The 16,567-nt window shown below is 38.6% G+C and overlaps 1 protein-coding gene across 11 annotated transcripts in view; it reads left to right on the top strand.

Annotated features, from left to right (window-relative positions):
• LOC121952532 (band 4.1-like protein 1) overlaps positions 1-16,567 on the top strand; it is a 142,131-nt gene that overhangs the window by 43,597 nt on the left and 81,967 nt on the right. For 10 of the 11 annotated variants that reach the window (XM_042499281.2, XM_042499291.2, XM_042499299.2 and 7 more), the window contains exon 2: positions 15,441-15,578. The exons of the other annotated variant lie outside the window; for it this stretch is intronic. In XM_042499281.2, coding sequence (XP_042355215.2) covers positions 15,540-15,578 — 39 coding nt within the window. In that variant the 5' untranslated portion in view covers positions 15,441-15,539. The remainder of the gene's footprint in view (positions 1-15,440; positions 15,579-16,567) is intronic. 11 annotated transcript variants of the gene reach the window in all.

Here is a 16,567-nt window from a genome sequence, read left to right as displayed (position 1 = left end):
GTCTTGGTTAAAAAAACATCAGATTTTTGTGGCACTATTCCTAGTGAAAAAAACGGCAATGGAAACCTAAAAAAAGCTGCTGGAAGATGTGTGTCGCTACTACAACCTGGTACCTTGGCAGGTGTCTCATCTAGATGTCATCCACTGTGCCCTCCACCTCCCAGTGACAAAGTAGGCTCAAATACTACATTACTTTGGGAACATTGATATGACAGGTATTAAAAGGTACGTCCCTCGTTTTGGCTCGACTGTTCCCGATTTGGTGGCCAGTTGACAAACATTCTAAACATAGCTAAACAGTACACTAGAGTATGTTTCTAAAAAAACATTTGAGGGGAGAAATAGGCCATGGGGTAACAAAATCTTGATTCATATTTGATCAGCACTGCCTAGTTTGACAGTTTTGCTTGACATGATTGACCGCTGCTTTTGAGACTCCTGACTGATTGTTTTTGGTCACATGATCTGGATTGTAATTCTGTTTGAAACTATTTTTTTCGCAGATTATTTGTCTCATGTACTACTGTCACGATATAGCGACAATTTCAGCAAATCACCTCTTTAAAAAAATTAACCATAGCAGGTTTGGTTTGGCTTATTCACTATAGCCTAATCAAGGCATCAGTTAGCATCATTTGTGTAGTGTTGTGAAGTGTTTACTACCAACTAGGAAATTTGTTTCGTGACTTTTACATGAAAGTAAATCAGACATTATTCAGACATGAGCCCATTGAGTCACAGGTGCATGTCTGAAAGGGGCATAATGGCGGCCTGCGCTGTCACTTAATATGCCTGCAAGCGTTGCCTGCTTTCAGATTCATTGGAAGGGAGTTGATTTATTTCCGCATTAAAAATAAACACAATAACAAAGTACAGTCAACAATGTAGGAGTGAGAAGACAAACTAGAGGCATGTAAACACATCACAGCTGAAGAAAAAAAACTGACAAAAAGCATGAAAATAAATAGAAGTTGTATACATGAGAACAAAAAGAGAAATAAATTAATATAGCCCTAATGCTGAAAGTGAAATCAAAGGGAAAGTTAGAGTGTGGTGCGTGGGAGGATGTGTGTGTGTTTGCGTATTTCTTCAAAGGGAAAGGGAAAATGAGGCTGAGACTAACTGTGTGTGCCATGCTGAGGCAAAACTTCAAGCAGTTTGGGTCATCAGACAAGTCCTGTTTGAAATTGTCGAGAGATGTGGATTTATTGACAGCGTGACTTGAACTGCGGCGCAGACGAGCTTGCCTCGTCTAATGGAGAACAAACAGTGTGTTGTCTGGGAATCTCTTTAGTTGTGGGCTTCTGGTCTTGTGGTACAGGTTTGAACTTGTGAACTGAATAAAAAGTTGATTTAATTGGTAAGTGAAGGGACTATATTCATATATAACACACTATCAGTCTATCTGCTAACAGATATACAATATCAATATTAATATTGTAATAATAGGGGCGGGGGGAAAAAAAGGGTTTTTTTGCGATATAATTCAAATGCAGGAATGAAAAGAAGTTGGTGCTACAGTGGTAATGTACAAGTACTGTGAAGACAAGGGTTTCAAAAAACCAAGCCAAAGCAAGAAACCAGAAAACTTCAGAAGGTCTGAGGACATAGAACTTCCCATTCCCAGGCTGTTAAATGCAAAAATATTTAGGATTAGTGGTTTGTTGGTTTGTGCCACATACAAAGGTACCAAGGTGTCAGTGCATTAACATTTCATACCTTCATAGCTTCCTGAAATTTCACAGAGGTTTTCAGACTAATAAATACACAATCAAAACCCACAAAATGTTGATAAAAGTAATATCTTCACACCTATTTCCCTTATTAAACATAAAAATACGACTGCACACCTTGAATTCAAATTTTTCTTGGCGACTGGCGAGGCTTAACTGCCTTCACTCACCATAAAACACACTTTATTCAAACTTGACAGAAACAAAATAGAACTCAACATAATCATCTTGGCCACTCTTGCTAGCAATCTTATTAGTAAGTCTGCTATTCCAACAATCACCAGCTTCAGTTTGGTGGAAATATATCTTTAATTCACCAAGTTTGATGTTAAAAAAAACATGCTAATATCCCAGATGGTCTGTTGTTGCAGACCACTAGCTGTTTACAGTCCTGTAACTTCTCCCTCCACTACTAGGTATCATGGTGTCAGCTTCAGCTTAGCTGTCTGTTACAAGTACAGGTCGGAGACCAAGCTCTGGTGCGTGCTGTGCACAACATCCAATGAGTTTAATCCAAAGAGAAACGTGAAGGTATTGAAAAACATACCTTCAATGTTTCCAGTTACTCTGGTATACTGTGATACTGTGATAGCACCCAAGCCTGTAGCCTATTTAACAACCTGAAAATTACAATCAACTATCTTTCTCCAGAGTTACATAAAAAATCATTAAACTGACATTTTTATATATTCTGTTGTACATGTGGCCTACATTTTATGAAGTAAGGATGTAAAATTTATCATAGGCCACAAAGTGTTTGACTGCATTAAAATGGTTAAAAAAATAAGACAATAAAAAGTTATTTACTTATTTATCACTTTTCTATGCAGTATATGATGCTGCTGAAATAAAAGTTAGAAAGACTTACTGACGTGTTGTGCATTGTTTTTGGAAATATGTCTTCTGGTCAGGTGGTAAAAAGTATACAAGAAAACAATAAATTGTAATATTGAATTGCAATAATTGTAGAATCACAACACTTAAACGTCGCAATACATATTGAATCGGCACTCAAGCATTGTGTATCTAATCTGGAGACAAGCATATCATCCCAGCCCACAGTTCTTCTCTGTTTTGTGGATCAAATGGTCTGTAATTCTACACTAAGTAAAATGTAAAAATGCTTGCGAGTACAGTTTCATCCTGACACGGAAATAACTGAGTGCAACAAACCTGTTTGTTTGTTTGTTTGTTTTTTGTCATCAGCACTTTACTGAAGCAAAAATCTTGTCTGTAATTGTAGTTCTCAAAGCTACAGGAAATAATTCCCTGCTCATAGATTATAGTGGTGGAGAATCTGGTTTGGTTAGTGCCACCATTGTGACAGTCTCTCATTAACTGGAGCACGGCAGAGGCTTCACGCCGGGACAATTACATGCTGGCCTTTGAGAATATGACAGCGATTTCTGACAGGAAGTGATAAAACAGGAGGCACGTGTTCTCGCACTCTCGCATCCGAAAGTGTTAGATTCAAGATTAAATGATGCAACATATTGTATGCATCTGATGCGATAAAAGTGGAACAGAGTGTGTTTTTTATAACGAGCACAAAATAATTATTTCCATTTTGGTGAAGAGACTGGGCGCCCTTGCCATGAAATAATAACTATTCAGACCTAAAGTGGGTGGTTAGAAAAAAAAAAAACTGCTGGAAGACTTGTGGAAGAGACTTTGACAATTGTAGCCCGAGCACTTACTAGTCACAAAAGGGAACATCTCAGAAACAAGCATTTGAAGGGCATAACGCCTTTAAGTCGCATAGATCCTCATGTCACTTTTATGGTTCTGAGAATTAAGCACGGCTTAGACAGTGTGCTGACAAGCCAACAAGCTTTGTCTTGCCACCATGTGTCTCCCTGCCCTCGAGGTTCATGATGATGCTTGTACAACCACCCATGTGCTCCCACACCCATGTCCTCATTTCCTTGCTGCAGTCCCCCGTTAGCTTGCTCTCAAACGGCTCTTTTCCCCCCTTTAGCTACGATACTTTAACTCATTTATCACAGTATCAGCTGTGAGAGAGGGAAAGATAGAAGCAGCTTGAGGGGGAAAAACTTTGCATTCGTAGTCCCTGCGGTGCTTGGTGTCTGGCAGCTTCAGGGACAGATCCGTCAGCGGTGAGATGTCCCTCCTCATGCATGCACCAGTGGTCTCCAGCACAGCATGAGAAAGGTCAGCTTCCATTAGATGCACTGTGACAGAATGATGTCTCCGCAGCAATTTATACCGAGCCCGCCGCTGGCTCTTGGTAATTCTGCTCTCTGTCTGCGACTGCGTGTGTTGATATTCATCTGAGAGCGAGCACCTTTCATTTAGCCAAACTTCGTGCTGCTTCGCATTCAGATATGTGGTCCGCTGAGAGGAAGGTGAGCACGTGTTATTACTACAGCTGCACACAGGAAACGTGTTTTTTGTTTTCTCTGGGGGTGATTCCAGACGTACTGCAGGAATGTGAAGCTTGAAGAGTCATGCAGTTGTTGTGGCTGTACTTTACTTTAGCCAGTCTTTCCACTCAGGCCTCATCTGTCATTATTTTTTGAGGCTCACCCAGGAAACTACACAGAGTAAATGTCCTTTTAGATACAACAGGACTCGAGCTGTGTTTGCTGCAGGGTGCAGCACACATCTGACTTGATATTTGGGGGAAGCTGCAGAGGACAGAGCAAAATAAGGTGGATTACGTAATTTTGTTTTTGCCAGCAATGAAGAAAATGATGGAAAATCATATCTTTTTATCTCAGAGAAGAAACTTTGAAAGGCCAGCTACTGACGGGGAACACTTTGTGAAGCATGTAATAAACTTTGAGCTGTGTTTTTTATGTTGTAATGTCCCGCTCCTAGATTCTGCACCAGCTGCTCACTTCAGGTGTGTTTCCACTACATGGTTCTGGCTCTACTCTAGTTGCCTTTGGTATCAGGTACTTTCCTGGGGGTCGTTTTCCAATAGAAGATATTACCGCCTCAGTGTAGCTGGTTGTCATAGTGACGCTGTGCGAAACTGCCGTGACGTCATCTTCAACGCGACACACTCATACGCACAGACTTGCACTCGCTGGATACGTAATAATGCAGTGATGATTCTCTCTGACCAATCTGTGGTCTCTAGTTTTCCACATTACCTTTTAGTACCTCATAGTACCCGGTTGGCTTTCTTTGGAACCCCAGGACAGCAGGTACCAAAAAAGGTGGTACCAGGTACCAGGCACTTTTTCCGAATGGAAAAGAAATAAAGGCGAGTAGAGTAGAGAAGAGCTAGTACCATGTAGTGGAAACGTGCCGTTAGCTTCCCACATTCCAGATACAACTGCCGCATTTCTGTTGCAACCATGTGATGTTGGAAGGTTGGCGTTTCCGAGTTGGGAAGTTGTTCTTCCGGCTTTGTTGTGTATATGTATTTTGAGGTCATAAAGTGGGAACAACATGGAAGCTACAAAGAAAATGGGTTGCATTTCAGTGCTAAGAGTGTTTAAACAAGAGATTGTGTCACTGCAGTTACATAACCAAAATTCTACTTAGCGATGGCGTATCTAAGCAACTCTGTTGAGTTTCTGGGAAGTACAGTCAAGTTTGATTTAACAGAGAAACCCAGGAATGACTCTTAAAAAACAGAAATCAGTTAGCATTTCAGCACTTCCGCTTCCCTCGTGTCAAAGTCTGTGGGTTTCTTAAATGGGGTAAATCTAATCAAGCTAAACTGTGTCGAACACGGCTTTACAGCGTCAGTGTGGCAGCAACATGAAAAGTGTTTCATTTTTTAGCCTAACATTAGCTATTTATGATTGCATTTAGGCTTCAAAAATCCCCACAAAATGTTTAAGTATCATAAACCTTTGTTTACCACAGCTTTTTTTTATTTGTGATCCAAAATCTAATGAAAAAATCCCATTTTTAACAAGGAAACCAGGGTGATGCCAGCTTTCAGCGTATAAAAAATGTCATCTCTAGGGCACTCTGTAGCGACAATATTAAACAAAATTTGGCTTAGCTGACAGTTGTCTTTTTCTATACATATTTTACAAAAGTAAATTAAAACGTAATTTCCACTGAGCCAAATGATTTTTTAGTTTACAAAATTTAACTGGTCTGTGTCGCCATAACCTGTTGTTACATCTGGGGAGGTGTGCTTTGGTGTCTGCATCCGTGCAGTCTGTACGTTTGGCATCAATTCAACACAGATGTATAAACCCAGCTTTAGAGCTGTCTTTGGAAAGAATACCAGTGTGGAAAAATACACTGTATCCCTTAATGCACGGTGCTTTGTAAAAAAAAGCGCTCCAGGCGATGCCTGTGTGGCTTCCATCAGCGTTACTCTGTAGTTGTCAGCGTGTATGACGAGCTGTATGTGTGATGTTGGTGAATGAGAGTCGTGTCCTTGAGCCTCCCATCCTTCTCTCTCTGAGTGAGAGTATGAACTGTCGCTGATACGTTTTAGTGTGCCGTGGATAAGTGGGGCCAAGGCATGCCAGAGAGAAGCTGCTTTCTAGGAAGAAGAGCCAGACTTGTTGACAACATGATGAGGTGTTCCAATTTCCCTGACCAGTACAGGAGTAGATGCTCACTGAACTTACATGGACAGAAAGAAAAGAAAGAAATGGTTTTGAGCTGGCCTGATGTAATGTAATTGTGATTTTCTTTTCAACTAGTATAGCAGTTTGATTCAGTGTGCCATTTTTTCCTTATCTTTGGTATCCTCTTTTTTTTATTTAAGCTATAAATCATTGTATAGTATGGCCAGTACAACATTGGATACAGTTAGCTGCTCCCTTGGCCAAGTGTGTTATGATGAAATGAGATGAATTGATGCATGATTTAATGTTAATAACATTTATTAAGCTATGAATTGTAAAAACCTTCAACAACAGTGGAATAGTCTCATTTCAAACCTTATAAACATGTAATTTAATCATCATGACTTAACATAAATAAAACCTGGAGAAAAAAAACATCAAAAAAGCATTGCAGAACAACAATCCTGGTGTGATCATTAGGCTAATGTGTGAAAAATAAATGTGAATTTTACTGTTTTACAGCAATTTGCAGTAAATCACACAAACTTAAGTGCAGAAATTAAAAAAAAGAAAAGAAAAAAGTCTTAACATGTGACTTTACCACTTGGATAACTCAAAGCCTCACTGTTAGCATTCTATTAACTAATTATACTTTAGCCTCCAGACATTAATGCTCACTTTTGGGCTAGTTTGAATGTAATTTTCTTCATCTTGTCCATTTGCATAGAGTATGAAGAGGTGAAGTGTAAATGAAGAATATGGCAACCTCCAATTGGTTGTAATGTGGAGAATTAAAAAGTAGGATAAGCAGATTTTTTTAATCTTTAGCACTTTGAAAATTTTGTTACATTGTAATGTCAACTTTAATTTGATTTATCGTTTAGCCCTACATTGGAGATCCCTGTGACTGTCCATCGTAGGACCATTATCCGGTCACATTGGAGCCATACTATAATTTTGTTTATGACTAGTGTGCTAAACTATTGGCAGTCCCATCAGCTTCAGTGGTACTTTGGGATTTGTGCTTATTAATGTTGTCAGGCTAATAGAGATGGTGAAAATGCCTAATGTTGAACTTGCCGAACATCAACATTTCTTTGTTGTTGTGAGCATTTTGCATGCTATATTAGCATTTAGCTCAAAGCACCACTTTGCAGAAGTACAGCCTCACAGCACTCTCTTCATAGATAAGCAGGAGTCTCAGCCTCTGATGCTGAGGAGAAGTTGGTCAGATGAACATATCAGAGCTATAACAAATTCTAAATGCTTTGTTTTTGGAATTGGGAACAAAACTTTACACTGTTTTTGCTGAATTTGTGCTAAACTGACCCAGTTTTATCTCTGTAGCTACAAAGAGTTACTGTTAGCTTGAGCTTACCATTAGCAGGGCGTGTAATAGAATTTTAACCCTTTGAAACCTCAGCAAATAGGCTTGATTACTTTCAAAAATATGGGAAAAAGGCAATGAGCAACTTAAGAAGATCTGAGACCAAAATTAACAACAAATCAATTTTAAAAAAGGGTATGGTAAATAACAAAAACAAACAAAGAAACTACTTGAAAAAGGAGCCTGAAAATATCAATTGTGCAACATAATTTTAAATATATATAATTATGATAATTATAAATATACATGACTGGATATTTTTCCCTGGCTTTGTAAAATAATAATAAAAAAAAATCTTGCAATTTGCATAACATGTTTTGCTAAATTGCTAATTGCATTTTTTCCCATGTTTTTTTGAAAGAAATCATCATTCACTGCAGTATTAATGCTCTGAATGTCACATGCACAACCTTCAGCACTGTGGGCCCGTAAACCAAGACATCTCTTGTATCTGCAGCATGCTGTATGTCTTCACCATCAAACAGGAATACTGTAAATTCTCTCTGCTTCTTCTCATCAATAATGCTCTCTCACTCTGTAAGCCCTCATCTCTCCCCTCACATTACTACCAGTCATCCAGAGTGCTTCTGCTTCACCTCCCTTGACCCTTTTTGTTTTCATTTGTTACATTTGTTTTCCTCTTGCTTGCTGCATTCGAATGCCTTTCACTAGCATTTAAACCTCTTAAACATCAGAAAATTGGTTTGATTTCTTTCAAAAATAAATGAAAAACATAATGGCAACATGTCAAGAAATGTCCCACAAACTGCATAAAATATAAAATAAAATGAAATAAAATGAAATAAAATGAAATAAAATAAAATAAAATAAAATAAAATAAAATAAAATAAAATAAAATAAAATAAAAATCATAAGTAAAAGGTGACAAGGAAATGACCAGAAAATTAGGTCAGTGGATTGTTAGCTATGTTTAAAAAGATAAGAGGGAAAATGTCCAGAAAACTATATTCATAATTTCCATAATTATATATTAAAAGTTATATTACAGAATATTTTAAGGACTTTGTTGAGGTATTTTTTGTTGCTTATTTTCAGGTTAACTTTTTTTCAAAAGCTTTTTTTCCTTTTTTACTAAAAGTTAGCTTCTACTAATGTCTTGCTAATATTTGGGCCATTTCTTGTTGACTTGCTCGTTACCCTCTTTCCATGTTTTCTGAATAAAATCAAGCCAACATATCTGAACTTAAACTGGAAGGTCATCACTTGAATCCACCTTGTACTGAACTTGTGACTCTTTCAAAAGTGAGATGTTTGTACATTTAATACGATGGAGCATTTCTGCAGCAGCAATTAAACCCATATGCAAATAACTCACACGCTGGCAAAGGGATGCACTGTAGTGTCTTTCTCTTTTGCCAGTGCAGCTCTTTGTGATTACTCGGCTGTCTTTGTGCGCTCGGTGCATGCTAATGGATAAATGCGATTAAGACCGTGGATTCTACAATGGAATTAGAGTTGTGTATCAGCCAAATAGTGCTGACTGCGCCTGTCAGGGCTCAGATGAGGAGCCGGGTGTGTTTGCTGGTAGATGGTAGACGGGGAGGTTAGCAGCAGCAGCGGTGACGGCGGCCTGCATTTCTGCCTCAAACTCCCTGTCCGTCCCTGTGTGCAGCTCTTCCACCACTAACCAGAGGGGAGGCTGTTTGACATTTCCTTTGAGTCGCGCTGCCACGTCAGCTTATTTCCTCCCTCTTGTCGTTTCTTATCTTTTCCGTTTATCCTTGATCCCTCCGTCTTTTAGGCCGCCTCATCTTTTGGCCTCTCATCTTCCCTCCTTGTTCAGTCCCTCTTTCTGTTTCTCTGTCACTCCTCTGAAGAGAGACGAGCGGGTGTGGGGGGAAAAAAAAAAAAAAAAAAAAAACAAGTACTACATGCTGTTACCATGGCAACTGCATCTCGGAGCTGAGCCAGTAGTCTTCCACAGACATGCGTGTTCCCTCCTCTTGCCTCGCTTAGATTAAAGCTTACCTCTCTGATGAGAATGAAGAGAAAGAAGCAGGAGAAACAAGGGAAGAGGCTGCCCTTGTTAGGGAAGAGCAGCGTTTCATAACCCTCCAAGGAAACAATGTGCTTTTCTCTGTGATGAATCATTATTACTGATGACAGATATCAAAGACAGACATTGTCAATGAGCTGCACACGGTGTACAACAAAGGAAACGTGGTGTATTCCTGCACTGTTAGGTGCTTTCTTCTTCTCTGCTGAGGTCCCGCTCGTTGGGTTGACAGAGGTGATTGTGGGTAATGGTCTGGTGCTGGAAATTAATGGATTCGCAGGGCTCTATTGCCTCGTGCTATGACACCAATCTGTATTAATTTGGCAATTAATCTGATTTCATGAGATGATGTCTCAATAAAGGAGCCCATTTACCACAAACTAACTTTGGGTTATGTGATTTGTGTTCTCAATTTTGCGTCCTCGAAGGGCTTTTTCATTCTTGGCTGACATGTATCGTGCAAATCTTACGTGACCACTTCAAAGCAACAGTAACTATTGATTTTGGTACGGTCAGAAAACTTGTCACGGTTAGCTTTGTGTTCGTTATGTTGAGATTACCCTTGCGGAATCAGCTACCTACAAGCACCTCATATACAAGATAAACAATAAACTGGACCTCGTCTTGGAAATTTTGAAATTTTTGATACATTTCAGGAATACAACCCAGAGGAGTGTCTAGCTTGACATATCTTGGAGGCAAAACATACAGCCACAATCCAGTAGTTTGGACTGCTGGTATATGTTCAGGTTAAGGGGATGAGGGTTAATAAAATATTGTCTCTTGAATAATTTTGTAGCAACTGTTAATTCCTTCATATTAATTTCTGTGTAATATTTAATTTAATTTGCTTTATTATTTATTTATATTTTTCTATTAGTTACTAGTAGTTAATAAGACCAATAACCAATATTTGGGACTGATATGCATTTTCTATAAAAATAAAAAATCTTACTAACAATGTTTACAATTAGGAATATACCAAACTTCAACACAAAACTTTGTTTAAATGCCTTTTGGAAACTTTCAACTTCATATATGACAAGTTCCCAGCAACTTTTTATGAAGTCGTGAAAATTTAAACAAAAAATGAATAAATAAAAATAGCTCCCTGAGTTTTACAAAGTAAAAGTTACTACCATGCTGACATTTTCTATGCACTTTTAAATGAATTAATTTTATTGGTGAGTGTTAAAATAAAATGCTGATACAGATAATCGGCAAAATGCTAAATATCCACCCCAATAGTAAGCCAGGCCGATAATCTGTTCATCCCTAGTTTATTATTATATTTGTTGTTGTTGTTGTTATTATTATTTATTCATTCATGTATTTTGATCTACCCCTTGATAAATGTGCCTTAAAGTGGCCTTATACATGCTACATAGTATCTATCCTGTGCAGGTGAGCTCTTGTCGGGCTGGGATCACAGAGCTGCACATTGGTGCTGGGAAACTGGTGTGTGATTGTATCTTGTTTATTCATTGCATTAATCTTCTTTTTTTCTCCTTTTCATTTTTATCTTTTTTATTATCTTGCCATCTGTTATCATGTGCATATAATTTATTTGCTATGGTTTAGATTGCTGTTAACATTATTTTTCTTAAGAAAACATTCAAATGCGTGATTGAAAGAAAAAAAGAAGGGAAAAATGTCCACATTGGGGGGCAGAAGTGGTTAGACGGGCTGTTTTCAGATTATTTCTTGCTTGCGAACGCAGCCCAGCTGTGACAGGTAAATTCACACGGGCAGCTGTAGATGAATGCAACGTGTCATGTATCCCAGATGGACGTTAAATGAGGGGAGATGTCAGCGTCTGCTTGAGTTTGACAGAATGAGAAAGTAAGCACCTGTAAAGCACCAGGGGGAGACGCTCGTTATTTTCAGCTCGACTGAATCGGACTGGGAGGCGATAACAGACAGACATGTTAACTCGGAGTGTTTGCTTCCTTCGCCATCAGAACACAGTACCTGGTGGAGTTTTTCCTCTCCAATCAGGGGAGTTTACTTGGCAGTCGTACCCATGATTCAGCCAGTGAGGGGAAATTGATTTAGCAACTTACAGTGCCCAGCTGGATCAGACAGCGAGGGGAAAATGAGGCCCTGAGTGGACATACCACTCCACGCTTCACTTTTTTCCCCAAGGAGAGGAATTCATTTCTGTCAAATCTCTGTGATTGTAAGTAATGGGAGGGTTGCGATAGCACAGCGGAGGAGGAGGAGGAGGAGGAGGAGGAGTGAGGGGGAAGGTTTCACACTCCTTTAACCACGTGCAAAATGTCAAGACCCTCTCTGATTAGAAGTCGTGGGGGGGTTGTGTCTTCTCTGAACCAGTGTGAACCGGTTGTGTTCCTGCATTCGTTGTCAGCCACAATTGCCTGTAACCCCACGGTGCAGTATGTTGATGTGATTTGCTGCTCATGGGGCAGAGAGACCTCCAGGGTCATACAGAGACTGCATTAAACACAAGGTCCTGGAGTATTGTCTGGGGAACTGGAGCATTATTCCTATATGCTGCGCTGAGCAGATCCCACTGAGGATGTTCACTCATTACGTGCCCTGTCTTTCTTTAAGAAAAGGTCGTGGAGGAACATGTTCCAGGGTCATAAGCATCCTGTTCCTCAGCTGGGGAATGCACTGAGAGGATGGAAAAAAAAGATCCAACCTGGGTTACAAACATATCTATCCACAGGTCACTTAATATTTCATTTTCTTTATAGTTCTTTTTCATTCTCCTTTGAATAAGTGGAATGGACTATATCATCTCCACAGTGGGGTTTAACCCTTTGAAACCAGGATCGACATAGATTTTCTCGTGCTGTGTTCAGATGCCTTCCCCAAGCATAGAAATCTTTTAAGCAAACTGATTTGATTTCAACCGATAACATGGGAAAAAGGCAATAAACAACTAAGAACTATCCAGCAAAATGCAAGAAATTAGCAAAAGTTGACAAGAAATTTACACTTGAAAAAAACTACTAACAGCTCACACCCAGCCTTCTTATTTATTACTCTTACTCAACTTTTACTTTATTACTGATTTTGAATAAAATCCATTTGATAACATTTTGATAAACTCTTTTGGCAATAACATTTTTGTTCATGGTTATAAAGCTATTTGCATTTGAATTTGAGAGAGAGAGAGAGAGAGAGAGAGGGGGAAAGGGAAAGCAAACTATAAAAAAATGATCAAAAATATGAAAAATGTCCAGAAAACTATATGCATAATAATTATAACTTTATTTTTAAAATGTATTAATTTTCCTTTTTTTCAGATCACACCCTCATTTGTTTTTATTTTTTATTATTTGTCAATATTATTTTTTGCTCAGGTAATTATTGTATAACCTTTTGTTAATTTCTTGCTAATTTTTATTGGTTGGAGAAGTCTTAGGTTTCAAAGGGTTAAACTGCCAACTATTTCTATAATCACAGTGAATGGAATTCATGTCCTGAGAATCACAGAGGCTTTGTGTTAATATACCACTTTCCACAGACTTTCAGGGAGAAATCCACTGTGGGCGAGCCAGAGAAGGCAATTTCTTTTTAATAGACCACAATGCAATGCACACAATGTGATTTTTATTTTTGTCTCATGCACATTAAAGTACCAGGCCCACGTGGGCTTATAAGACATTAAATCTACAGTTGCAGTGCTGAAACAAGGCCTGTCAGAGAAAATTATAAATTATTACATAAAACTCTGTTGGGAACAAAATACTTCTACAGCGTTAGCTTTTCTAAGCTCTACAAACCAAATCTGACACAAAAAGACTTCCAATCCTTAAACACAAGTCGAGTCTTTCATTAGTAACAGAATAAATCTGCAGAAATTCAGAACAATGTATGAAAGAGTACAGTGATAAATGTGCAGTGTGTAGGATTTAGGGGGATCAATTGGCAGAAATGGAATATGATATTCATAATCATGTTTTTGTTGGTGTGTAAAATAGGAATCATGTCAGAGATTTTGCTATGTTGCACCACATTTATTTTAGTCTAGCCCACAATGGGCAAACCAAACACTGACCCCGAGATAGGTCCTTTTGTGTTTCTATGCTACCTGAAGGCCGGTAAGGGAGGGGAATTCTATTGGTTGCAATTTGCAACCTCACCACTAGATGCCACTATATTCTACACACTGCACCATTAAACCATCATACAGGGTGCAGTGAAAACAATAAATACACGTATGGGCAATGAGTGCAATGAGTCCACAAAGTTATTGCTTTTATTTTATCAACATCAACAGTTTTTATGTTAAGCTAAGCATTTACTGGACGTAGTGTGAGAGTAGCATCAATCTTCTCATCAAAAAAGCAAACAAATACAAAAATACATATGTATAAAAGATATACATAAAATGTTAAACTATTGCTCCAACGTAATGTATTGCAACATATCCTAATACAAGGGTTTGTATATCTAACGAATTAGTGCGCAGTGAGTTATGTACTTAACGTAAAGTTACATTGGTTGAGTTTAGGAAAAGAAGCATGTTGATGACGTACGTACATTAAAGTAACTCAAAGCTGACTTAGTTTCACATGGGACATGAACACTGTTCTCCTGGGGGAAAGTCCTGTTTCTGTTTAACCCATCCACCACCCCAGCCTCCTAATGTGGACTTTCGCTCATTTATAATTCTTCCTTCTTACTTTAATCAGCACATTTGTCACATGATGGCAGCCTTCCTGATTCCAAGGGTTATGTACAAATTGTGGTGCATTAATTTTCATATAATTAAACATATAAACAATGCATGAGAACAGCCTGTGTATTGTGAATATAACAGTAACCTGTTTTTAAAGTAAATGATGGCTTGTTGATAAAAGAGTTAAACTGAACAAAAAATTGAATGAAATTTTTTTCTTTACTATACTGTGGTTTTCTGTGTAAAAAGTCCCAGTTTGTCAGATATCCTCAAATTCATGGTGAGCCTCTGTTCATACATGCTTACAGTACACACCTTGTTAAACTAACAAAACTGGCTGCAGCAGTCTACTTTCACTTCAGCTGTTGTTATTTTTCAGTCCACCCACACCTGTACCCAACAAGTTCCAGCTGATTCTCAGGAAAATGTAGAAATTGACAAAGTGAAGTACAAGTCGATAAGTTTGGGGGGGGGGCAAGAAAACAACACTTGAAGAACAATAGATAAATCAAAGACAACACTATGACATATCTATACCAAGATACTAAGATATGCATTTTGGGAACTTTCATATATGACTGCACCATGGAGTGATACAGACTGGAGTGTTACAATACCCACTCATACCCACTCATGAGTGCTAGTACTCTTATCAGTTTTTTGGTTTAGCACCTTTGTGACTGAAGGAAGGTACTGTTGATTGCCGTGAGTAGCGACAGTGGCGCTCGTGGCCTCATTCATTAATTAATTTCTTTTTCTAATCGTCATCTCAGTGCAGGAGCTTGTCTTGCTTAAATAGATGATCATTATCTGGCTCAGTGAGGGATTTTATAATTAAAGTATATGTCCTTGATGGCAAGGTGAAATTATGTCTGTGGAAACTGTGTTGTATCAAGAAGGTTCAGTGTTCAGATTTGGTAATGAAGGTGTGATCCTGGTGCTGGTGCTGTTATTATTTTGGGGTGAATGCGTTCATGATTGGAATTTTTTTTCACAGTCCCCAGCTGCAGCTCCTGCTGTCATCTTGGCTCTTTGGATGCTGAAAGAAAGCATGCATTAACGCTTTTGACATTTCGAAGAGAGGCTCTGCTCGGTTGGGACACTATTTGAAAATATTTGCTGTGTTCTCGTCTCTCCTCAGGTTGGTGTGACTTTACTGAAGTGACAGAGGCAGGCCCTGAGTCAGAGGTGAAGAGTGCGAGACAGGAGTCCTCCCAGACAGCTAGGGGCAGCAGCGGGCATGCAGGACTCAGCCTCGGACAGCAAGATGGCCAAACAGGTCAGCATGGCCCTAATTGCACTAATGGATTACTGGTAAAGCCACAGACTCCCCAGTGGTTGTGTAAAGTAAAAATACAGGAAAAAGTCGCTTGTAATTTACTGTATAAGGTGGGAGCAGTGGGCTCATAAAGTTCTAACAGCTTTCCACAAATCCATTAGGAAGTTTTTTCAGAAGTCTTTTAATGGAGGCTCATCTTAAACTAGTGATTTACAAAACCACATTGCACCATTTTAACTTAAAGGGGACCTATTATGCCTTTACATATTTTCTGTCACATAATGTTAAAATGAAGGATGTGTCATATTAATGTTTTCTATTTTGGCTACTGTATGATATGATAGTGTGACAACTTTTTCTATAAGTACATCTGTGCCAGGTACTTCAAGTGCTTGCATTAGGCTAAATAGTCTACACTGCTATATGTAGCTACATGCTAACATCAAAGAATCATGTAATCTTTTTACTGTAAATTGCTTCCCAATTCCGCATCGTATACCTGCTGGTACATGTCCAGTTGTGTGTAGAAGTTTTTATTGGTGATTTTTCACAGTATAAATGTCGCTATTCTCCATAACAGGACATTCCGTGGCTGCAAGAATACTGCTAACGTACATGTAGCTACATGCTAACATCAGGGAAATGTTATTATTTAGTTGCTGATGTTGGAAATTTTCCCACAGATTTTGAGTCATACTCCCACTGACACATGTCTGGTTGTGTTTAGAAACTTTTATTGGTGTTAATATGGTAAGAAAATGCAGCTAGTCTCAGGTGTTCCTCACAGACAGTAAAATAAAGTGTTTTTTGACCATTAAAGCATGTGAACATTTTCTACAAACCTATACAAGTTTGACCCTGCTAACGAGCAAACAGAGTCTTCTTTAAGAAGTATTTTAAATTAATTTTTTAACTTTGTATACAGGAAGTTACCTTAGCATTGCAAGTTCTAACTTGACTGCCAACAATATGGTGATATTTTTTGTATT

This window comes from Plectropomus leopardus, chromosome 2, assembly GCF_026936395.1.
Source record: "Plectropomus leopardus strain MGB_pleo_1.0 chromosome 2, ASM2693639v1, whole genome shotgun sequence".
NCBI lineage: Eukaryota > Metazoa > Chordata > Actinopteri > Perciformes > Serranidae > Plectropomus > Plectropomus leopardus.
The sequence above is the reverse complement of the archived record's forward strand: the minus strand, read 5'-3'. Positions and strand labels throughout refer to the sequence as shown.